A 25090-nucleotide genomic window follows, 5' to 3' on the forward strand; every position below is an offset into this window, starting at 1 on the left:
TGATATGATTGTGTTGTATCATCAAAGAAGACACAGACAAAATCCAACAATTTCAATCATGACATCTGAATTAGAATATATCATAATAATTAAACATACGCATACAATTACATAAATACAAAGTGAAAAGAACATACAAACTAAACATACAAATTACAATTGAGAAATAAAATTTTATACACTATATACAATATATACAAGAGCTGTGCATACCCTTCATGAGTATTTTTTACGTGGGGAAATTTAAGTCCCTGGCGAGGTGGGCCGCGAGTGGTCTTAGCGAAGCATCTTCATCAAGAATAACGTAATCCAAAACATTGAGATCGGTCATATGGTTACATTCTTGTGCCTTGTTGAAGAATTTGTTATTTGCTTTGTGTAGATATGTTTCGACAGGTTCCATATTCAGGTCACGGTGCAGGGTGTGATTCGATACATAATAATGAGCATTTGTTATCATCCTAAGAACTTTATTTTGAATAATTTGCAGCTTGTTTAACTCCTTTTTCTGGACTGTAGCCCAGGCCGGAGACGCATACGCAAAAATGGGACGAATAATGGAGTTGTAAATATGCCTCTTCCTCTTGATATCTAATTTGGAGGTCGCAGACAGGAGTGGCGTAAGACTTTGAATTACCCCGATAGTCTTTCCTCTGACACATTTTATATGCTCTTTCCAGAGGAAATTAGCACTATATTTTAATCCTAAGTATGTAGCAGTTTTTACAACTGGTACGACAGTATCAAATAGCAACAGTTGTGCAGTTAAGGGGTGGTTCATTTTATTCCTTTTAAAAATCAGAAGCTTGGATTTATCAGTATTAATTGCGATTTTCCAATTGGCACACCAGATTTCAAGTTTCGGCATAAATCGTTGAAGTTTCTTAACCGCAAAATTTGGCGACCCAGACTTGACAGCAAAAGCTGTGTCGTCTGCGTAGCAACCCATGATGAAATTTTGATCTAAATGTTCTGCAGGTAGGTCTGCCACGTAGAATAAATAGAGCACGGGCCCTAAAATAGATCCTTGAGGGACCCCGGCCTGTACTTGCTTCTTATTAGAAGTGCTTTCACCAATATGTATACTGAATGTTCTGTTCGAAAGAAACGAGAGAATAATTTTGATTAACTCAGTGCTGAACTGCAAGCTGATTAATTTATAAATTAACCCCTCATGCCAGACGCGGTCGAACGCCTTCGCCAAGTCCAGCATGAGTAAGGCAACATATCTTTTGTTGTGCAGCGCACTACCTATGATCCCTCAGGGGGCTCACTTTTGTGAGTACGGGTGTGGCAATCCCGAGGTACCCTAGCCCTTCAGGGGATCAACTTCTTGGTGAGACGGGTGTCACGATCCTGGAGCCCCAGTGATCTATCCTCTTTTCCGTCTCCTCTCCTCTTGACTGGAACTTTTCCCCTTCCCTTCTCCCTTGTCGTTTCTCTCTACGGAGTTTGGGGCTCGTCACGAGAAACTGGAACAGACCTTGTTTCTAGTTTTCGAGTGGCGAGAAAACTGCCCACGTGTTTGCCGTGCGTGGAGACCCGTGTCGCTGGAAAGGAGGGTCCTAATAGTTGAGGGGCGAGATACTGTCCCCAACACACTGCTTTGGCCTCTGCTTGAGCTAAACGGAAGGCACCTTAGTCGTCCTCACGGGTGTCAATCGGCTGGTCACTAGTCCTTGTGTCAGTGGCTTGGGGTCAAGCTCTCGGGAGTACCTGCTTTCGGGAAAGCCGACTGTGGGGCTTCAGTTTGCGTATAGGTCCGGCTAGCCCTAACACAGGAATCTGTGTTCCCTTGTTGGGCTCCGTGGTGGGCAGGGCCGTCGGACCCGAATCTTTATTCTTTCACTATGGCTTCCCTTTTTATTTTAAAAAAAACCCGAATCAAATGATACCAACAAAGATATAGAAATTGTCGACAAATCTATTAACAAGAAGATCCGTGCTGATGAAAATAACAAAGATATTGAAGTTAGTGACAAATCCATTACAAAGAAGATCCGTACCGATGCAAATGCCAAAGAATCTGCTGATTGTTCGCGCTTTATTGTTGTTTCCCGTGCCTCTGGAGAATTGCAAAAGATGTCTCCTTTCCTGGTCAGTAAATACATTCATTCCTGTGTAGGTGAGCCAAGGAACATAAAGCGTCTCCGTTCTGGAAACTTGCTCATTGATACCTTTTCCGCCACCCAGTCTGCTTCACTTTTACGTCTAACCAAACTTGGACAAGTAGCTATAACAGTGTCAGCACACAAAACACTTAATACCTGTAGAGGCGTGATCTCGGAGATCGACCTTCTGTGTATTTCAGAAGAAGAGTTCGTCTCCGAGTTAGCTGACCAAATGTCTGTGGTGCTAGGCGGATCAAGATGCGAAAGGAAGGTCAGTTGATTGACACGAAACACGTGATCCTGACCTTCAAATCGCCTGATCTGCCGAAGAATATAAAGGCTGGGTATCTTAACTCTCCCGTAAGACCATATATTCCCAACCCAATGCGATGCTTCCAATGCCAGCGATTTGGTCATTCTAAGACATCCTGTCGTGGCACCCTTACGTGCGCCAGACGCTCGTTGGTTGGCCACGATAGTGAGAATTGCACCGCTGCGCCATTGTGTGTTAACTGCAAGGGTGATCACCCAGCATTTTCTCGCTCTTGTCCAAATTGGAAATCGGAAAAGGAAGTTCAGACCATAAAAGTTTCTAGGAACATTTCATATGCCGAAGCCAGGAGACAAGTTCAAAGCACACAGCCTCAATCAAACAAATCATATGCCAATGCCGTGAAATCAACCCGGACTATAGTCACCCAAACTTCCATAAGTACACAGACTGCACCAAATAAAACCCAGCAGCCTGAAAACAAGAAAAAAGAAAATCCAACACATACAATACAAAATAAAGAAATAACAATCTTGAGCAAACCAAAAACTGTGCCTCCAAAAATAGTATCCAAAAATAGAAGCCGATCTGTAGATGACATGAATTCTGAATCTCTAGATTCAGACGGTATGGAAGTGGAGGAGGGAATGGAAGTTCCCGAGCATCTACTTCCGCGCAAAAGTAAAAAGGAACACAGGAAAAACAAACACCAATCATAATGGCCACCCTCGTCTCATGGAACTGTCGCGGCTTCCATCGAAATTTCCTTGACATCAAATCTATAATAAATGTGTATCATCCTGTGTGCTTAGCAATACAGGAAACAAATTTGAAACCTGAACACCATGCAAAACTTCGGAGGTTTTCTTTCGTCAGGAAGGATAACATTGCAGGTAAGCGTGCCAGTGGAGGTGTAGGTCTCCTCTCCTCACTGGATTATCCCTCAAATGTACTTCCTTTGACGACATCCCTCCAAGTTGTCGCTACTCAAATAAATCTTGATATTGTTGTTACAGTCGTCTCTCTGTATTTACCTCCAAATGAGCACATTGATCAGGAAGATTTAAATGATCTTTTAGAGCAGCTGCCTGAGCCTTTCATCATAATAGGAGATTTTAACGGCCATAGCTCGCTCTGGGATAGTAAAGATACAAATTGCCGAGGAAGACAAATTGAGCGAATGATTGAAGATCGCCTTTGTCTTCTAAGCAATGTGCAGGAAACTTACTTCCATGAGCCTTCAAGGACATTCCACGCTCTCGACCTTGCCATCTATTCACCATCTCTGCTGCCATTTTGCACTTTTAGTGTGGGAAATGATCTTTACAACAGCGATCACTATCTCATTTTTATATCTCTTGCACGAAGAGGAGCAAGCCCCATGTCGAGATCCCCTCGAATCATACTCGATAGGGCAGACTGGGAACTCTTCTCTTCCATTGCAGAGCTCACAGATGAAATGGTAGAAGATGCGCATATCGATGATGCTGTTGAAGCTGTTACAAATACTATTATTCAGGCAGCTATGCTTTCCATTCCTATAACATCAGGAAAAATACTGAAATATTCGAAACCGAGGTGGAATCGCGATTGTCATGAAGCACTGAAGAAACAGGAAAAAGCATGGGGTATTTTTCGTAGATATCCTACTCTGCGAAACCTCATTGCATTTAAAAGAGCCAAAGCAAACGCACGAAAAGTAAGGAGGCAGAGCCAAAGGAATTCTTGGATTTCCTATGTTTCATCAATTACATCCTCTACGCCTAGTAAGCGGGTTTGGGAAAGAGTTCGAAAAGCATGCGGAATCTATAAAGACCACTCACTTTCCTTTTTGGAAAAAGATGGCCGAGTGATTAGCTCCATAGAAGAAATTGCGAATACTATCGGTGAGACATTTGCTGCCGTTTCTTCCAGCAGAAACTAGGTATAGTGCTTGCTCGCATGTCAAAACTAAGCTGTCTTTCGACCCCCAGGTTGAACAGGGATGACCGTTAAAGCAATTTAGTTCTTTGAGATGCATAAACTCTTTCTTGATAAAGAATGCACTTAGTACATCTGGTGTGCGTGAACTTTCACAAGCTAACAGTTTAACCAAATCTAAAGCGTTCCAGAAAATACGCCCTTGATCAATGTACACACGGACCGTGTAAAAGTCATTGTATTGGAATTTAAAGTACATCCTATCGAGAGTAAATATATTTGGTAAGTAGAATACGCGTATGCCGAGTTCTCTTCTTTATATACACACCCATAGGTTGACATTAAATTAATAAACAAAAAGTTTTTTTTTTTTTTAAAAAGACAAAAGTTTTTTAAACATAAGATAGCTTGAGATGACATTTTTACAGATGTGGAGACAATTTGTTTTTTTATATTTTCCAACCAATTTCTCTCAATTCCGTATAATGGCGACGTGGACGTCTATCCCTGTTCAAATAACACCTACGTAATCTATTATCCATAATACAGTCACATTCATACCATGGCGTTTCTTGTTTATATCGACAATGAATGTCGTGAGTTTGACGCGTCATAATATCGATCAATTCAGTAGGATCTTCCAAAATCCATTGACAATCACACCTTTCTGGTACACACTTACTAATTCCTTCCACTAAAACCACTTTACAGGATGCTAAATGCCACCACGAGTTGACATATTTAATACCAATGTTATAGATAGCCATACGATAAAGTGACTCGTACCAGGTTTCAAATTTATCGAGTTCGCGTACAAATTTCCAATGACCATTAAAAATTTCGGAAGGAGCTGATAATTTAGGAATCCATTCTTCGGGTCGTCGAATCCTTGAATCATAGAGGGTTTGATTAGGAGTTTTTAAAAAGGAATAATGCCACTTTTCCTTTTCTTGACAAGAAGAGGGTTGTAATATATCAGGATGAAATCGTGCGAAACACTCAATTTTTTGTAGTCCCCTGTAAAATTGTAAACGGTCAGAGATAAGAATTTGATGAGACGTTTTGTCATCTCCTTCAGAAATCATTATAGAAAAAAAATTAGTTCCACAGATACAAAGAAAAAGGCTCTATTCTGATTATTCTTCATATACATGTAAAAATATGTCCCGTTTTTTATATATAGGGTGGGGAAACTTGTCGAGGTGGCTTCTTGATGAAAGCAAGTTTGTTAAGATTGTCTAGTGAAAAAAAAAAAAAAAAAAAAAAAAAAAACTCTTCCTTTTTTCTTATTTATATATATTATATATAATGATGTCAACACTTTTTACTTGGGAGTGGAAATCTATTTTTAGAAACCCAAGGTTCAAAAAGTTTAGACATCAAATTAAATATAAAAAAAAGAAAGGTTTTTTTTTTTTTTTTAAGAGAGTTTAGTTGAGAAGACTCTGAGATAAATTCGGCTATAATATGAAACAGTAGAATAAGTGTAAGTATTGTTGACTCCTCCTCATATTACCAATTTTCTAAGATTTTTAACATGGAATCTTTTATCGTCCTCAATTTTCAAGGTTTTGATTTAATTCAACAGAAACATAATTATGACGAGGATACAGTGGGTGATTATATTATTAAAGAATTGGCATATGTATCTAGTGATCATGCTCGAGGTGTTATCTATGTGAAACCACCCAAACCCTGGATAAACTTATCACCTTCCATGAGACGTAGTTTCGTTTTCAATCAGCTGCATCTAGCAGAAACAACGAACGGATTTACTTGGAATGAAGGTCAACTTCCTTATACACATTTAGAATCCTTTCTCGTTTCTCTAACAGCTGGGTATAGTAAAATTTACTGTCCTTTATCCTGGAAAGCAAAATTGTTAGAGAAAATAATTAAACGTGACATTGAAATGGAAGACCCATGGACGGATCAAGATCAAGAAGAAGACTGGTTAACATTATGTTTACCACCTTCCCCTTGTCTCAAACATTTAGGCTTTAATAAATATTGTGCTTTTCAAAGTGCAATTGCCTATTATCGTTACATTAAGGAATATATAATGGATGAACAGTCCAACCGATGGGCTTTTCTTTCAAAAAACAAGGATAACGAAACTTGGACTTGTAATGAATCCACTGAAATATGTAATCGGCAAGAAGATGTAAATGATTATTGGTCTTCTTAAAAAAATGAAATGTTAAAAACTGTATTTGTCTAAATAATTATTCTATTATTAAAAAAGTGTTATTTATTTATTTATTTATTTATTTTTTAAGAAAAAAAATTATAATCGTAACAGGAAATTCACGCTCAGAATAGAGTCGTCACGTGATTCGTTGCGTCATATCTCTGGATGTATATAAAAGAGAGACCTCTGCACGATTCATTATATCGCATTATATCATTATATCGCACTGTCGCTCTGAACAACTGTCCGTCATGTTTTACATATTCAAGTATAATCAATTTCTCAGCGTTCGAGTCTATGTGGAGGGGGGATCGCTTTACTGGAATGCCAGCGACCTGATGAAATTATTGCCTTCAGATAGCCCTTGCACAATGGACTTATTAAGTGTCTTGTTCCTCGAGCCAGAATTTCATCGCTTGAAGGACTTGAAATGTTTCCAAGGAGAAACATCAATGTCTTGGGGAAGTATGGATAGTATTCTCCTAACAACTCAACAAGCTCTCCATGTAGCCAAGACGGCTCCAAATAATTGTATGCTATTACCTTGGATGTATGGTATGTTGACTCAAGAATTATATCAAGAAATTGCTGACGGAGAAATTGTACTCTATTTAAAGTATCCAGGGGAACCGTCAAACACACATCCCGGTTCTTTGTTCATCAACGATTTGGGAGTTGTGAATATACCACCCCATCCCTCAGAAGAGGAAGCGGTTAAAATTAGTTCTCCTACTTAAGAAATGGCCACACAAACTGACCCTTTTAAGCTTACTGTGTGGCATCCTTGAAGAAAGAAAATGGATTAGTAAAGGAAAATAAACCTCCTCATATTTTCCTTTTATTTAAACAACTATTGTCACCTCTTCTCTAATAAATGACAGAGAAACTGAGGAGGCAACAAAAAAATGGGCCTGGAAAGTAAAGGTGCATGGGGAAAGAATTATTCTTTCCAAATGCACTTTTCCTTTCCAGGCCCATTTTTTTGGTCACTTCTAACCAACCTTGGAGAAAAGAAGAAAGGAGAATTATGTATAAATGGATATAAGTTTCATATGTCTAGTGTATAAATGGATATAAGTTTCATATGTCTAGTGCCCCTCAGGGGGCTCACTTTTGTGAGTACGGGTGTGGCAATCCCGAGGTACCCTAGCCCTTCAGGGCATCATCTTCTTGGTGAGACGGGTGTCACGATCCTAGAGCCCTAGTGATCTTTCCTCTTTTCCGTCTCCTCTCCTCTTGGCTGGAACTTCTTCCCTTCTCTTCTCCCTCGTGGTTTCTCTCTACGGAGTTTGGGGCTCGTCACGAGACACTAGAGCAACCCTTGTTTCTAGTTCTCGAGTGGCGAGAAAACTGCCCACGTGTTTGCCGTGATGGAGACCCGTGTCACTGGAAAGGAGGGTCCTGGTAGTTGAGGGGCGAGGTACTGTCCCCAACACACTGCTTTGGCCTCTGCTTCAGTTAAACGGGAGGCACCTCAGTCGTCCTCACGGGTGTCAATCGGCTGGTCACTAGTCCTTGTGTCAGTGGCTTGGGGTCAAGCTCACGGGACTACCTGCTTTCGGGAAAGCCGACTGTGGGGCTTCAGTTTGCGTATAGGTTCGGCTAGCCCTAACACAGGAATATGTGTTCCCTTGTAGGGCTCCGTGGTGGGCGGGGCCGTCGGACCCGAATCTTTTCTTTCCTCATGATGGCTAACCCTCAAATTTTTCTTATAAAGGATTTTGAAGTCACTCCAGTCACTCAACCGAATTCTGAAAAGATTACTGCTAAACCAGTCACTCAACCTAGTCCTGAAAAGTCTACTGCCAAACCAGTCACTCAACCTACTTCTGAAAAGTCTACTGCAAAAAAATTACGCACAGATACAAATGAAAAAATCATAACAATAGTCCCCGTTTCCTAGTCATTTCTAGTCCTTCTGGCGATCTGCAGAAGATGTCTCCTTTCATAATAAATAAATATATTCATTCTTGTATTGGTGAGCCGAGAAATATAAAGCGTCTCCGCTCCCGAGACTTGCTTATTGATACAATCTCAGCCACTCAGTCTGCTTCTTTACTTCAAATAACTAAACTTGGGCAAGCGAATGTCACTGTAACAGCACATAAGACACTGAATTATTGTCGTGGCGTAATATCGGAATTCGACCTTCTGTATGTTCCTGAAGAAGAGATCGCTTCCGAGCTATCCGACCAAAATGTCTGCGGTGCTAGGCGGATCAAGATGCGTAAGGAAGGTAAGTTGATCGATACGAAACACGTGATCCTTACCTTCAACACGCCTGATCTGCCTAAGAATATTAAGGCCGGATATTTAAATTGTCCCGTAAGACCTTATATTCCCAACCCTATGCGATGCTTCCAATGCCAGCGTTTCAACCATTCTAAGACGTCTTGTCGTGGCAGCCTCACATGCGCCCGATGCTCACAGATTGGCCATGATTCTGAAAATTGTACCGCTGCGCCTCTTTGTATAAATTGCAAGGGCGAGCACCCAGCATTTTCACGCCTCTGCCCAAAATGGAAATTGGAAAAAGAAGTGCAGACTGCAAAGGTTACGAGGAACATCTCATTCGCCGAAGCCAGAAGATTAGTCCAAAGCACACTGCTACGACCAAATACATCTTACGCCAATGCTCTTAAGAGATCTCGCACAGTTGCCACCCAAACATCAGTTAGTATGCAGACTCCACCAAACAAAACTCAACAGACTACAAACAAGAAGAAAGAAAACCGAACCCATACAGTACAAAATAAAGAAATAGTAATTCAAAGCAAACCCAAAACTACCACACGAAAAGAAACAAATAAAAATAGAAGTTCCAGCAATAGCTCTCTTGATGGAATGGTTTCTGAATCTGCGGATTCAGACGGTATGGAAGTAGAAGAGGGTCTGGAAGTTCCCAAGCATCTACTTCCACGAAAAACCAAACAAGAGCACAGAGAGAACAAAAACTATACATAATGGCCACCCTCGTATCATGGAACTGTCGCGGATTCCACCGAAATCTGCTCGACATCAAAGCTATAATCAATGTTCATCAACCTGTATGCTTTTCAATACAGGAAACAAATCTAAAACCGGAACAACAAGCAAAACTTCGGAGGTTTTCTTTCGTCAGGAAGGATAACCTTGCAGGTGAGCGTGCCAGTGGAGGTACAGGTCTCCTCACCTCACTGGCCCCTCAGAGGGCTCACTTTTGTGAGTACGTTGTCGCTACTCAAACAAATCTTGATATTGTTGTAACAGTCATTTCCCTGTATTTGCCTCCAAATGAGCACATTGATCAGCAAGATTGAAATAATCTAATAGAGCAGCTGCCTGAGCCTTTTATCATATAGGAGATTTTAACGGCCATAACACGCTCTGGGGTAGTAGAGACACAAATTGCCGAGGTAGACAAATTGAGCGGATGATCGAAGATCACAGCCTTTGTCTCCTGAATAATCGGCAGGATACGTACTTCCACGAGCCTTCAAGGACATTCCACGCTCTCGACCTTGCCATCTGTTCACCATCTCTGTTGCCATTTTGTACTTTTAGTGTCGGAAATGACCTGTACAACAGCGATCATTATCCCATTTTTGTATCTCTTGCACGAAGAGGAGCAAACCCCATGTCGAAAGTCTCTCGGTTTATTCTGGACAGGGCAGACTGGGAACTCTTCTCTTCCATTGCAGAGCTCACAGATGAAATGGTAGAAGATGCGCATATCGATGATGCTGTTGATGCTGTTACAAATACTATTATTCAGGCAGCTATGCTTTCCATTCCTAGAACATCAGGAAAAATACTGAAATATTCGAAACCGTGGTGGAATCGCGATTGTCATGAAGCACTGTAAAAACAGATAAAAGCATGGGGTATTTTTCGTAGATATCCTACTCTGCGAAACCTCATTGCATTTAAAAGAGCCAAAGCAAACGCACGAAAAGTAAGGAGGCAGAGCCAAAGGAATTCTTGGATTTCCTATGTGTCATCAATTACATCCTCTACGCCTAGTAAGCGGGTTTGGGAAAGAGTTCGAAAAGCATGCGGAATCTATAAAGACCACTCACTTTCCTTTTTGGAAAAAGATGGCCGAGTGATTAGCTCTATAGAAGAAATTGCGAATACTATCGGTGAGACATTTGCTGCCGTTTCTTCCAGCAGAAACTATTCACCTGCATTTCTCTCTATCAAGCAGCACTCTGAAATAAATCCGATTGCATTCAACTCGTGCAAATCTGAGCCTTACAATAGAGCATTTACTATGCTGGAATTAAAGAGAGCTTTATTGCAGACACATAGGTCTTCTCCGGGTCTTGATGGCGTGAATTACGAAATGCTAAAACATCTGTCCTATAAGTCACTGACTGCCCTCCTCACTCTTTACAATAGAGTGTGGAAGGAGCGTATTTTTCCCATTGCGTGGAGGAGAGCTCTTGTAATTCCTATTGCTAAGCCAGGGAAAGATCCAAGGAATCCCTCCAACTATCGGCCAATTGGCCTTACCAGTTGTGTTTGCAAACTGTTTGAAAAGATGGTAAATAGCCGCCTAGTCTTCTTGGAAAATAATAACATTATATCGCCTTATCAAAGCGGTTTTCGAAAGGGAAGAACGACTCTAGATAATATGCTTCTTTTAGAGACATCTATTCGAAAAGCCTTTGTCAGAAGAAGTCACCTTGTCTCTATATTCTTCGACATTGAGAAAGCTTACGATAAGGCATGGAGATACGGTATACTTCGGGATCTGCACGAGAGTGGCTTGCGCGGCAACCTACCAATTTTCATTCAGAATTTCTTGATTTCTAGAACTTTTCAAGTCAGGATTGGCTCTGTTTTGTCAGATGCTTTTGAACAGGAAGAGGGTGTGCCTCAAGGCTGTGTGCTAAGTGTAACGCTGTTCATTTTAAAAATAAACTCTGTACTGAAAGAACTTCCTCCCACCATCTTGGGATCTCTGTATGTTGATGATCTGCAAATTAGCTGTCGAGGGGCAGACATGAGATATGTAGAGAGGCAAATGCAGATGGCTCTGTATAAGATCCAAGAATGGTCAGACAAACAGGGATTTACTTTTTCCAAACAGAAAACTGCACTTTTGTAGGAAGCATGGTCTCCATCCTGAACCTGAGTTATATCTCAATGATACAATTATTCCAGTTGCGCCGGAAGTAAAATTTTTAGGAGTGACGTTCGACCGAAAATTGTCTTTCCTTTGTCATGCCCCTCAGGGGGCTCACTTCTGTGAGTACGGGTGTGGCAATCCCGAGGTACCCTAGCCCTTCAGGGGATCATCTTGATGAGACGGGTGTCACGATCCTGGAGCCCCAGTGATCTATCCTCTTTTCCGTCTCCTCTCCTCTTGGCTGGAACTTTTCCCCTTCCCTTCTCCCTCGTGGTTTCTCTCTACGGAGTTTGGGGCTCGTCATGAGAGACTGGAACAGCCCTTGTGTCTAGTCTTCGAGTGGCGAGAAAACTGCCCACGTGTTTGCCGTGCGTGGAGACCCGTGTCGCTGGAAAGGAGGGTCCTGGTAGTTGAGGGGCGAGGTACTGTCCCCAACACACTACTTTGGCCTCTGCTTCAGCTAAACGGGAGGCACCTTAGTCGTCCTCACGGGTGTCAATCGGCTGGTCACTAGTCCTTGTGTCAGTGGCTTGGGGTCAAGCTCTCGGGAGTACCTGCTTTCGGGAAAGCCGACTGTGGGGCTTCAGTTTGCGTATAGGTCCGGCTAGCCCTAACACAGGAATCTGTGTTCCCTTGTTGGGCTCCGTGGTGGGCGGGGCCGTCGGACCCGAATCTTTATTCTTTCACTATGGCTTCTTCTCATATCTACTTAATTAAAGATTTCGAGGTAACTCCAGTCATTCAAACTAGTTCTGAAACGTCTACAGCTAAACCAGTCACTCAACCTAGTTCTGAAACGTATACTGCTAAACCAGTCACTCAACCTAGCTCTGAACCATCTACTAATAAACCAATCATTCAACCTAGCTCTGAAACGTCTACTACTAAACTAGTCACTCAACCTGTCACTCAACCTAGTTCTGAAAATTCTGCAAAAAAATTACGGACAGATGCAAATAAAAAAAATCATCACAATAGTCCCCGTTTCCTAGTCATCTCTAGTCCTTCTGGCGAAATGCATAAGATGTCTCCTTTCGTAATAAATAAATACATCCAGTCTTCTATTGGTGAGCCGAGAAACATAAAGCGTCTCCGCTCCGGAGACTTGCTTATTGATACAAACTCAGCCACCCAGTCTGCTCTCTTTACTTCAGATTACTAAACTTGGGCAAGCGAATGTCACTGTAACACCCCATAAGTCACTGAACTATTGTCGTGGTGTAATCTCAGAATTCGACCTTCTGTATGTTTCTGAAGAAGAGATCGCTTCTGAGTTATCCGAACAAAATGTCTGCGGTGTAAGGCGGATCAAGATGCGTAAAGAAGGTAAGTTGATAGACACGAAACACGTGATCCTTACCTTCAACACGCCTGATCTGCCTAAGAATATTAAGACCGGATATCTAAATATTCCTGTAAGACCTTATATTCGAAACCCTATGCGATGTTTCCAATGCCAGCGTTTCCGCCATTCTAAGACGTCTTGTCGTGGCAGCCTCACATGCGCCCGATGCTCACAGATTGGCCACGATTCTGATAATTGTACCGCTGCGCCTTTGTGTATAAATTGCAAGGGTGACCACCCAGCATTTTCTCGCTTGTGCCCAAAATGGAAATCGGAAAAAGAAATCCAGACTACAAAAGTTACTAGGAACATCTCTTACGCCGAAGCCAGAAGACTAGTCCAAAGCACACAGCTTCGACCAAATTCATCATACGCCAGTGCTGTTAAATCATATCGTACAGTTGCCACCCAAACATCAATAGGCACACAGACCCTACCAAATAAAACCCAACCGTCTATATCCAACAAGAAAAAAGAAAATGCAACTCATATAGTACAAAAGAAAGAAACAATTATTCAAAGTAAGCCGAAAACTGCCACACAAAAAATATCAAATAAAAATAGAAGTCGCAGCAATAGCTCTCTTGATGAGATGATTTCTGAATCTGCGGATTCAGACTTTATGGAAGTGGAAGAGGGTCTGGAATTTCCCAGGCATCTACTTCCACGAAAAACAAAAGAACAGCACAGGAAAAACAAAAACCATTCATAATGGCCACCCTCGTGTCATGGAACTGTCGCGGTTTCCACCGAAATTTGCTTGACGTCAAATCTATAATAAATGCGTACCATCCTGTGTGCTTAGCAATACAGGAAACAAATCTGAAACCAGAACACCACGCAAAACTTGGGATGTTTTCTTTCGTCAGGAAGGATAACCTTGCAGGTGAGCGTGCCAGTGGAGGAGTAGGTCTCCTCTCCTCACTGGATTATCCCTCAAATGTACTTCCTTTAACGACATCCCTCCAAGTTGTCGCTACTCAAAGAAATTTTGATATTGTTGTTTCATTTGTTTCTTTGTATTTGCCTCCAAATGAGCATATTGATCAGCAATATTTAAATGGTCTTTTAGAGCAGCTGCCTGAGCCTTTCATCATAATAGGAGATTTTAACGGCCATAGTCCACTCTGGGGTAGCAAAGATACGAATTGCCGAGGAAGACAAATTGAGCAGATGATCGAAGATCACAGCCTTTGTCTCCTAAATAATGGGCAAGATACATACTTCCATGAGCCTTCAAGGACATTCCACGCTCTCGACCTTGCCATCTGTTCACCATCTCTGTTGCCATTTTGCACTTTTAGTGTCGGAAATGACCTGTACAACAGCGATCATTATCCCATTTTTGTATCTCTTGCACGAAGAGGAGCAAACCCCATGTCGAGACTCCCTCGGTTTATACTGGACAGGGCAGACTGGGAACTCTTCTCTTCCTCCGCAGAGCTCACAGAGGAAATGGTAGAAGATGTGCATATCGATGACGCTGTGGAAGATGTTACTAATATTATTATTCAGGCAGCTATGCTTTCGATTCCTAGAGCATCAGGAAAAAGGCTTAAATATACGGAACCATGGTGGAATCGCGACTGTCATGAAGCACTGAAAAAACAGAAAAAAGCATGGGGTATTTTTTGTAGATATCCTACTCTGCGAAACCTCATAGCCTTTAAAAGAGCCAAAGCAAATGCACGAAAAGTAAGAAGGCAGAGCCAGAGGGATTCCTGGATTTCATATGTGTCCTCAATAACATCCTCTATCCCTAGTAAGCGGGTTTGGGAAAGAGTTCGAAAAGCATGCGGAATGTATAAAGACCACTCACTTTCCTTTCTGGAAAAAGATGGCCGAGTTATTAGCTCCATAGAAGAAATTGCAAATACTATTGGTGAGACATTTGCTGCCGTTTCTTCCAGCAGAAACTATTCACCTGCATTTCTCTCTATCAAGAAACACTCTGAAATAAATCCCATCGCATTCAACTCTTCCAAATCTGAGCCTTACAATAGAGACTTTACTATGGTTGAATTAAAGAGAGCTTTGTTGCAGACACATAGGTCTTGTCCTGGTCTAGATGGCGTGTATTATGAAATGCTAAAGCATCTGTCCTATAAGTCACTGAGTGCCCTTCTCACACTTTACAATAGAGTGTGGAAGGAGCGTACATTTCCCAGTGCATGGAGGGGAGCTGTTGTCATTGCTATTGCGAAGCCAGGGAAAGACCCGAGGAATCCCTCGAACTATCGGCCAATTGCCCTTACCAGTTGTGTTTGCAAACTGTTTCAAAAGATGGTAAACAGCCGCCTAGTCTACTTTTTGGAAAAGAATAATATTATATCGCCTTATCAAAGTGGTTTTCGAAAGGGGAGAACAACTGTAGATAACATGTTCCTCTTAGAGACATCATTTCGAAAAGCTTTTGTAAGAAAAAATCACCTTGTCTCAATTTTCTTCCATATAGAGAAAGCTTATGATAAGGCATGGAGATACGGTATACTTCGCGATCTTCACGAGAGTGGCTTGCGCGGCAACCTACCAATTTTCATTCAGAATTTCCTGAACGCTAGAACTTTTCAAGTAAGAATTGGCTCTGTTTTTTCGGATGTTTTTCAACAGGAAGAGGGTGTGCCTCAAGGCTGTGTGCTCAGTGTAACCCTGTTTACTTTAAAAATAAATTCTGTACTAAAAGAACTTCCTCCTACCATCTTAGGATCACTATATGTAGATGATTTACAGATTAGCTGTCGAGGAGCAGACATGAGATACATAGAGAGGCAATTGCAGATGGCTCTGAATAAGATCCAAGAATGGTCAGACAAACAGGGATTTACTTTTTCGAAACAGAAAACTGTGTGCGTGCACTTTTGTAGGAAGCGAGGTCTCCATCCTGAACCTGAGTTAATCTCAATGGTTCAATTATTCCAGTTGCGCCCGAAGTAAAATTTTTAGGAGTGACGTTCGACCAGAAATTGACTTTCCCCCCTCATGTTTTAAACCTGAGAAAGAAGTGTCTAAAAACACTAAATATTTTAAAAGTGTTGGCGAACACCTCTTGGGGTGCAGAGCGTTTCTCCATGCTTTGCATTTACAGAGCCCTGGTTCGCTCTAGACTGGACCATGTCTCAGTTGTTTACGGATCCGGTCGGTCATCAGTTTTGTTAAAACTCGATCCTGTTCACCATCAAGCTCTGCGGATTTGTTCAGGAGCTTTCAGAACTTCTGCTGTCCAGAGCCTGTATGTTGACTAACGAACCATCACTTTATCTGAGGCGTGAGCAATTGTCCCTATTGCAATATTTTAATATTCTATCACAACCTGAACATCCCAATAAACTGTACTTACTTGATGATATGTGTAACACTTTATTTGAAACACGTCCATCCTGTGTTCCTACCTTTCCTTTAAGAGTTCGCCCTATCATTGAGGAACTTTCCCTCTCTGATATGCACCCCCAAGCAGTACAGAATTTTGAATTCCCACCTTGGGAAAATGCACGGATTTAGCTTCTTGATGTTTTCAAGCATCACGTCAAGGCAAGCACCAATGACATCATTTATAGACAACTCTTCGCTGAGCACAGGCACAAATATAGCAGTTATCTTCCAGTTTATACAGATGGTTTCAAGTCAAAAGATCATGTCGGGATGGCATTTGTAATTGAAGACCACATGGAGGGCAGACGCTTGCACCATGCCTACTCTGTCTTAACATCCGAATTAACTGCGATATATTATAGTCTTTTATACATCTCAAGGCTCTGCTACAAAAAGTTTATAATTTATACAGATTCGTATAGTGCTCAAAATCCAGTAATAGTGGATATTCTCAAAATACATATAAACTTAATGAATTGTGGGTAAGATATCCTGTACTGCTGGGTTCCCGGGCATGTGGGAATAAAAGGGAATGAGCTGGCAGATATCACAGCAAAATGTGCTGTTGAACTGTCCAGTCGTCTCATCCCTTTTGCAGACATTTGTTGTGTTGTGAAACAAAAGATCTGAAAAAAATGGCAACAACTTTGGGATGTTCAGCTTCAAAATAAATTAAGACATGTAAAACCTAGAATTGAGCACTGGGAATTAACCAAAAATCGTAAGGAGGAAGTTCTTTTGACTCGCCTCAGAATTGGTCACACTAGAGTGACACATAACTACCTTATAAAAGCTGAAAATGAGCCTGTTTGTTTTAACTGTAATGTTTGTTTATCTGTTCGTCATATTTTAATTGAGTGTCCATGTCTTAGTAGTCTTCGCCAGAAATATTTTAATAGCTGTGACTTACCTCTCGACCGTTTAATCGGAAGAGAGGTCAATTCTAATTTATTTTATTATTTAAAAGATATTGGCTTTTATTACCAAATGTAATTTGTTTTGAAGACTGTCTCTTGAATTTTAATATGTGCTTTTAACTTGTGTTTATATGACTTCATCCTCTGGATTTGGTACATTTATCTACTTGTTTTTATTTATTGAATTTTAATGTCATCAATTGTAATCATCTCATCTTTTGTTTGGCGCGTCATAATCATCTCTGGTTTTGCGCCATAATCACTCACTCACTCACTCCTTTCTCATGTTTTAAACCTGAGAAGGAAGTGTCTAAAAACACTAAATATTTTAAAAGTGTTGGCGAACACCTCCTGGGGTGCAGAGCGTAGCTCCATGCTTCGCGTTTACAGAGCGCTTATCCGCTCTAGACTGTACTATGGCTCAGTTGTTTATGGATCCGCTCGGTCATCTGTTTCGTTAAAACTGGATCCTGTTCACCATCAAGGTCTGCGGATTTGTTCAGGAGCTTTCAGGACTTCTCCTGTACAGAGCCTATATGTTGACTCTAACGAACCATCACTTTATCTGAGGCGTGAGCAATTGTCCCTTTTGCAATATTTTAATATTCTATCCCAACCTGAACATCCCAATAAGCTGTGCTTACATGATAATGAGTGTAACACATTATTTGAAACACGTCCATCCTGTGTTCCTACTTTCCCTTTAAGAGTTCGCCCTGTCATTGAGGAACTCTCCCTCTCTGATATCCACCCCCAAGCAGTACAGAATTTTGAAATTCCACCTTGGGAAAATTCACGGATCCAGCTTCTTGATGTTTTCAAACATCACGTAAAGGCGAGCACTAACGAGATCGTTTACAAACAACTTTTCGCTGAACACAGGCACAGATATAGCAGTTATTATACGATATACACAGATGGATCAAAGTCAAATGATCATGTCGGGATAGCTTTTGTATTTGAAGATTACATTGAGAGCAGATGCCTGCACCATGCTTTCTCAGTCATAACATCTGAACTAACTGCAATATATTATGGTCTTTTTTACATCTCAAAGCTCTGCCACAAAAAGTTCGTACAGACTCGTATAGAGCTCTTAAATCCTTGGAAGCTTTTCCCAACACGCAGAATCCTGTAGTAGTGGATGTTCTCAAAATTCATAGAAATTTAACGATTCGAGGATATGAAATCCTGTACTGCTGGTTCCTGGACATGCTGGAAAAAAGGGAAACGAGCTTGCAGACATCGCAGCCAAATATGCTGTTGAACCGTCTACTCGCTTTATCTCTTTTAGAGACATCTGCTGTGTCATCAAGGGGAAGATACGGAAAAAATGGCAGCAAATTTGGGATATTCAGCATCACAACAAGTTGAGAAACGTCAAGCCTAGAATTGAGCATTGGGATTTTGCTGGAAATCGTAAGGAGGACGTTCTTTTGACTCGCCTCAGAATTGGTCACACTAGAGTCACACATAACTATCTTCTCAAAGCTGAAAATGAGCCTGTTTGTTTTAATTGTAATGTTTGTTTATCTGTTCGTCATATTTTAATTGAGTGTCCATGTTTTAATAGTGTTCGCCAGAAATATTTTAATAGCTGTGACTTACCTCTCGACCGTTTGATCGGAAGAGAGGTCAATTGTAATTTATTTTATTATTTAAAAGAGATTGGCTTTTATTACCTAATGTAATTTGTTTTGAAGACGTGTGTCTTGAATTTTAATATGTGCTTTTAACTTGTGTCTATGACTTCATCCTCTGGATTTGGTACATTTATCTACCTGTTTTTATTTATTGAATTTTAATATCATCAATTGTAATCATTTCATCTTGTGTTTGGCGCGTCATAATCATCTCTGGTTTTTGCGTCATAATCACTCACTCACTCACCCCCTCACCTCACTGGACTACCCCTCAATTTCATTTTCGTTGACGACCCCCCTCCAAGTTGTTGCTACTCAAACAAATCTGGATATTAATTCAGAAGTCAAACAACAAAAATCAGCGTTATATTCACAAAATTTTCACAGGACTAGTTTCGATGGTTTTACCGAACCATCACCTTCAGCTGCAAAACCGCAAATGAACAAGATAGGAAATAAATAATTGCTTATTCTTGTCCAGGCTTTCTTATCTTATCTAATTATTTCCTATCTTGTTCATTTGCGGTTTTGCAGCTGAAGATGATGGTTCGGTAAAACCATCGAAACTAGTCCTGTGAAAATTTTGTGAATATAACGCTGATTTTTGTTGTTTCACTTCTGAATTAGTATTTATTCGGCGTGTTATTGTGTCTTAAATCTTGATATTGTTGTAACAGTCATTTCCCTGTATTTGCCTCCAAATGAGCATATTGATCAGCAAGATTTAAATAATCTAATAGAGCAGCTGCCTGAGCCTTTTATCATAATAGGAGATTTTAACGGCCATAATCCACTCTGGGGTAGTAGAGACACAAATTGCCGAGGAAGACAAATTGAGCAGATGATCGAAGATCATAGCCTTTGTCTCCTGAATAATGGGCAGAATACTTACTTCCATGAGCCTTCAGGTACATTCCACGCTCTCGACCTTGCCATCTGTTCACCATCTCTGTTGCCATTTTGCACTTTTAGTGTCGGAAATGACCTGTACAACAGCGATCATTATCCCATTTTTGTATCTCTTGCACGAAGAGGAGCAAACCCCATGTCGAGACTCCCTCGGTTTATACTGGACAGGGCAGACTGGGAACTCTTCTCTTCCTCCGCAGAGCTCACAGAGGAAATGGTAGAAGATGTGCATATCGATGACGCTGTGGAAGATGTTACTAATATTATTATTCAGGCAGCTATGCTTTCGATTCCTAGAGCATCAGGAAAAAGGCTTAAATATACGGAACCATGGTGGAATCGCGACTGTCATGAAGCACTGAAAAAACAGAAAAAAGCATGGGGTATTTTTTGTAGATATCCTACTCTGCGAAACCTCATAGCCTTTAAAAGAGCCAAAGCAAATGCACGAAAAGTAAGAAGGCAGAGCCAGAGGGATTCCTGGATTTCATATGTGTCCTCAATAACATCCTCTATCCCTAGTAAGCGGGTTTGGGAAAGAGTTCGAAAAGCATGCGGAATGTATAAAGACCACTCACTTTCCTTTCTGGAAAAAGATGGCCGAGTTATTAGCTCCATAGAAGAAATTGCAAATACTATTGGTGAGACATTTGCTGCCGTTTCTTCCAGCAGAAACTATTCACCTGCATTTCTCTCTATCAAGAAACACTCTGAAATAAATCCCATCGCATTCAACTCTTCCAAATCTGAGCCTTACAATAGAGACTTTACTATGGTTGAATTAAAGAGAGCTTTGTTGCAGACACATAGGTCTTGTCCTGGTCTAGATGGCGTGTATTATGAAATGCTAAAGCATCTGTCCTATAAGTCACTGAGTGCCCTTCTCACACTTTACAATAGAGTGTGGAAGGAGCGTACATTTCCCAGTGCATGGAGGGGAGCTGTTGTCATTGCTATTGCGAAGCCAGGGAAAGACCCGAGGAATCCCTCGAACTATCGGCCAATTGCCCTTACCAGTTGTGTTTGCAAACTGTTTCAAAAGATGGTAAACAGCCGCCTAGTCTACTTTTTGGAAAAGAATAATATTATATCGCCTTATCAAAGTGGTTTTCGAAAGGGGAGAACAACTGTAGATAACATGTTCCTCTTAGAGACATCATTTCGAAAAGCTTTTGTAAGAAAAAATCACCTTGTCTCAATTTTCTTCCATATAGAGAAAGCTTATGATAAGGCATGGAGATACGGTATACTTCGCGATCTTCACGAGAGTGGCTTGCGCGGCAACCTACCAATTTTCATTCAGAATTTCCTGAACGCTAGAACTTTTCAAGTAAGAATTGGCTCTGTTTTTTCGGATGTTTTTCAACAGGAAGAGGGTGTGCCTCAAGGCTGTGTGCTCAGTGTAACCCTGTTTACTTTAAAAATAAATTCTGTACTAAAAGAACTTCCTCCTACCATCTTAGGATCACTATATGTAGATGATTTACAGATTAGCTGTCGAGGAGCAGACATGAGATACATAGAGAGGCAATTGCAGATGGCTCTGAATAAGATCCAAGAATGGTCAGACAAACAGGGATTTACATTTTCGAAACAGAAAACTGTGCGTACACTTTTGTAGGAAGCGAGGTCTCCATCCTGAACCTGAGTTATATCTAAATGGTACAATTATTCCAGTTGCGCCCGAAGTAAAATTTTTAGGAGTGACTTTCGACCGAAAATTCACCTTCCTTTCTCATGTTTTAAACCTGAGAAGGAAGTGTCTAAAAACACAATATTTTAAAAGTGTTGGCGAACACCTCCTGGGGTGCAGAGCGTTGCTCTATGCTTCGCATTTACAGAGCGCTTGACTATGGCTAGACTAGACTATGGCTCAGTTGTTTATGGATCCGCTCGGTCATCTGTTTTGTTAAAACTGGATCCTGTTCACCATCAAGGTCTGCGGATTTGTTCAGGAGCTTTCAGGACTTCTCCTGTACAGAGCCTATATGTTGACTCTAACGAACCATCACTTTATCTGAGGCGTGAGCAGTTGTCCCTTTTGCAATATTTTAATATTCTATCCCAACCTGAACATCCCAAGAAGCTGTGCTTACGCGATAATGAGTGTAACACATTATATGAAATACGTCCATCCTGTGTTCTTACTTTTCCTTTAAGAGTTCGCCCTGTCATTGACAAACTTTCCCTCTCTGATATGTGGCCTCAAGCAGTACAGAATTTTGAAATTCCACCTTGGGAAAATGCACGGATCCAGCTTCTCGATATTTTCAAACATCACATAAAGGCGATCACTAACGAGATCGTTTACAGACAACTCTTCGCCGAGCACAGGCACAAATATAGCAGTTATCATCCGATATACACAGATGGATCAAAGTCAAATGATCATGTCGGGATGGCTTTTGTATTTCAAGATTACATTGAGGGTCGATGCCTGCACCATGCTTTCTCAGTCCTAACATCTGAACTAACTGCAATATATTACGGTCTTTTGTACATCTCAAAGCTCTGCCACAAAAAGTTCATAGTTTATACAGACTCGTATAGTGCTCTTAAATCCTTGGAAGCTTTCCCCAACACGCAGAATCCTGTGGTAGTGGATGTTCTCAAAATTCATAGAAATTTAACGATTCGAGGATATGAAGTGTTGTACTGCTGGGTCCCTGGACATGCAGGAATAAAGGGAAATGAGCTTGCAGACATCGCAGCCAAATATGCCGTTGAACCATCCACTCGCCTTATTCTTTTTAGAGACATCTGCTGTGTAATCAAGGGGAAGATGCGGAAAAAATGGCTGCAAATTTGGGATGTTTAGCATCACAATAAGTTGAGAAACGTGAAGCCTAGAATTGAACATTGGGATTTTGCTGGAAATCGTAAGGAGGACGTTCTTTTGACTCGCCTCAGAATAGGTCACACTAGAGTCACACATAACTGTCTTCTCAATGCTGAAAATGAGCCTGTTTGTTTTAACTGTAATGTTTGTTTATCTGTTCGTCATATTTTAATTGAGTGTCCATGTTTTAATAGGCTTCGCCAGAAATATTTTAGTAGCTGTGACTTACCTCTCGACCGTTTAATCGGAAGAGAGGTCAATTGTAATTTATTTTATTATTTAAAAGAGATTGGCTTTTATTACCTAATGTAATTTATTTAGAAGACTGTGTCTTGAATTTTAATATGTGCTTTTAACTTGTGTTTATATGACTTCATCCTCTGGATTTGATACATTTATCTACTTGTTTTTATTTATTGAATTTTAATGACATCAATTGTAATCATCCCGCCTTGTGTTTGGCGCGTCATAATCATCTCTGGTTTTTGCGCCATAATCACTCACTCACTCACTCAATCATTTTGCTTCGACTCATTTTCTTTTCAAAGACGGCTACTACTGGTAAAAGACAGGTACAAATAGTTGAAAATGTCTTGTGTTAAAGAAAAGGGTGTATAAGGAAATATTTATACTGTAGAATAATGAGATACGGGTGAGAAGAACACTCGAAAGAAAATTTTCTTTCAACTCATAACTACTAAAAAAAAAAAAAAAAAAAAAAAAAAAAAACACTTTCTTTTTCTTTATTAATTTGATGTCTACACTTTTTGACCTTGGGTTCCTAAAAGTGTTGACATCAAATTAATAAAGAAAAAAGGAAGAGTGTTTTTTTTTTTTTTTTACTTATGAGTTGAAATTATTTTTTATCTTACTGAGAGAGATTCAGGATGAAGAGTAAAAGGAATTGATAAGAGTATTTTTTATGGTTATATATTTATATTGCCTTGTACTATAGTTAGTGTTCTTTGTGCTGCTAAAGAAGCAACATCTCGTAACTATTTTCTTCTCTCTTTTTGCAGCCAGTATCATTATTTACTATGCCTAAGCAAAAGTCTCACTTTAAAGATGATGATAATTTCACAACGCTTGAAAAGCAACAGCAGGCCAACTTGAAAAAACGTAAACGCTGTGAAGCTAAAAGAAGATGGCGGTCATTTCCTTAAAATCGAAAACGAGAGCTTGAACGTCTACAGGAACGTCGACGACAAAAAAAAATCATCAAAATCTGCAACTAAAACTTCCAATATAGAGAAGAATCCAATTTGCTGTGAGCCTTTAGACTTGTCTTTAAAATTTGAAAAGTATTTGAATGCGTACCAGGACGAACCATTCATTGAAGATGATGTTTCTGAATTCCAAATAATGGAGAAATATCCCGAAGAAAAATATCAATCCCTCGTTCGTCAGTGTAACTCTGGACAATTTGATTTCCTAATGCACATGCTATATTACTTTCGTCGCTGTGATGAAATTTGTGAACCTCTAGATATATTTGTACAAGGAGCTGCAGGCACTGGCAAATCTGTTTTGATCCAAGTTTTATACCAGACTCTCATCCGACTACCTTCTTTTTCTAAAGAAAACTCTGTCATTAAATTAGCCCCTACTGGTAAAGGAGCATTACACATTACAGGAGATACTCTTCATCATGCACTCGGGTTACAACTGAATGAATCAAAATGTATAAGACGGATGAGAGAAGAAACTCGAAATACGCTGAAATGTATGCTCATTTACGTGTGATAATTATTGATGAAATTTCAATGTTGGGGCTGAAATTACTTTCTCGACTGGATCGGCGTTTACGAGAAATTCGAGGAGTTAAAAATAAACGCTACGGGAATTTACATGTCATCAAATTTGGGGATTTACGTCAATTACCGCCCGTTAAGGATGCTTTCATGTTTTCTTCTGATTTGTGGTGGTGTAGCAATACACAGTTTTATGAACTCGATGAAATAATGAGACAGAAAAAATGAGAAAGAATATTTGGAGTTAGTGGATGATTTGGCAAATGAACCCTTACAACCGGAACATGTTCAATTTTTAGCATCCAGGGAAAGACCATTTGAATGCTTACCTCGCGAATCTGTTATTTTATGCTATTCTAACAAGGAAGTAGACGATTATAATGCTAAACGTCTTTCCATGTTACCATCCCAGATGATTCAATGCAACGCATATGATACCGTGCTCTCTGATAAGCCAAAAAAAATTTACTAGCCGGCTAAATAAACTATTGCGATTGAAACGACATGAGACGGCTAATCTTGAATGGACTCTTGACCTTAAACCGGGAGCCAGATACATGTTGACCTGTACAATTGATATGAGTGATGGATTAATAAATGGAATTGTTGGAATTTTACAATACATTGAAATGGAACCAGAGGATCAGAGTGTAAGACGAGTATGGATTCAATTTACTACAGATACAGTTGGATTTAAACTTAGAAATAAAT

General features: G+C 40.4%; 1 protein-coding gene across 1 annotated transcript; it reads left to right on the plus strand.

Moving 5' to 3' along the window:
• Window positions 1-7863: 7863 nt before the first annotated feature.
• LOC146994480 (uncharacterized) lies at window positions 7864-23791 on the plus strand. The gene is made up of 3 exons (XM_085826386.1): window positions 7864-7897; window positions 8532-9166; window positions 23648-23791. The coding sequence occupies exons 1-3, from the start codon at window positions 7864-7866 to the stop codon at window positions 23789-23791; spliced, it is 813 nt and encodes a 270-aa protein (XP_085682512.1).
• The last annotated feature ends 1299 nt before the right edge of the window (window positions 23792-25090 follow it).

This window comes from Stegodyphus dumicola, chromosome 11 (assembly GCF_044657685.1).
Source record: "Stegodyphus dumicola isolate Sdum_Otavi_A_Nest chromosome 11, ASM4465768v1".
Lineage (NCBI taxonomy): Eukaryota > Metazoa > Arthropoda > Arachnida > Araneae > Eresidae > Stegodyphus > Stegodyphus dumicola.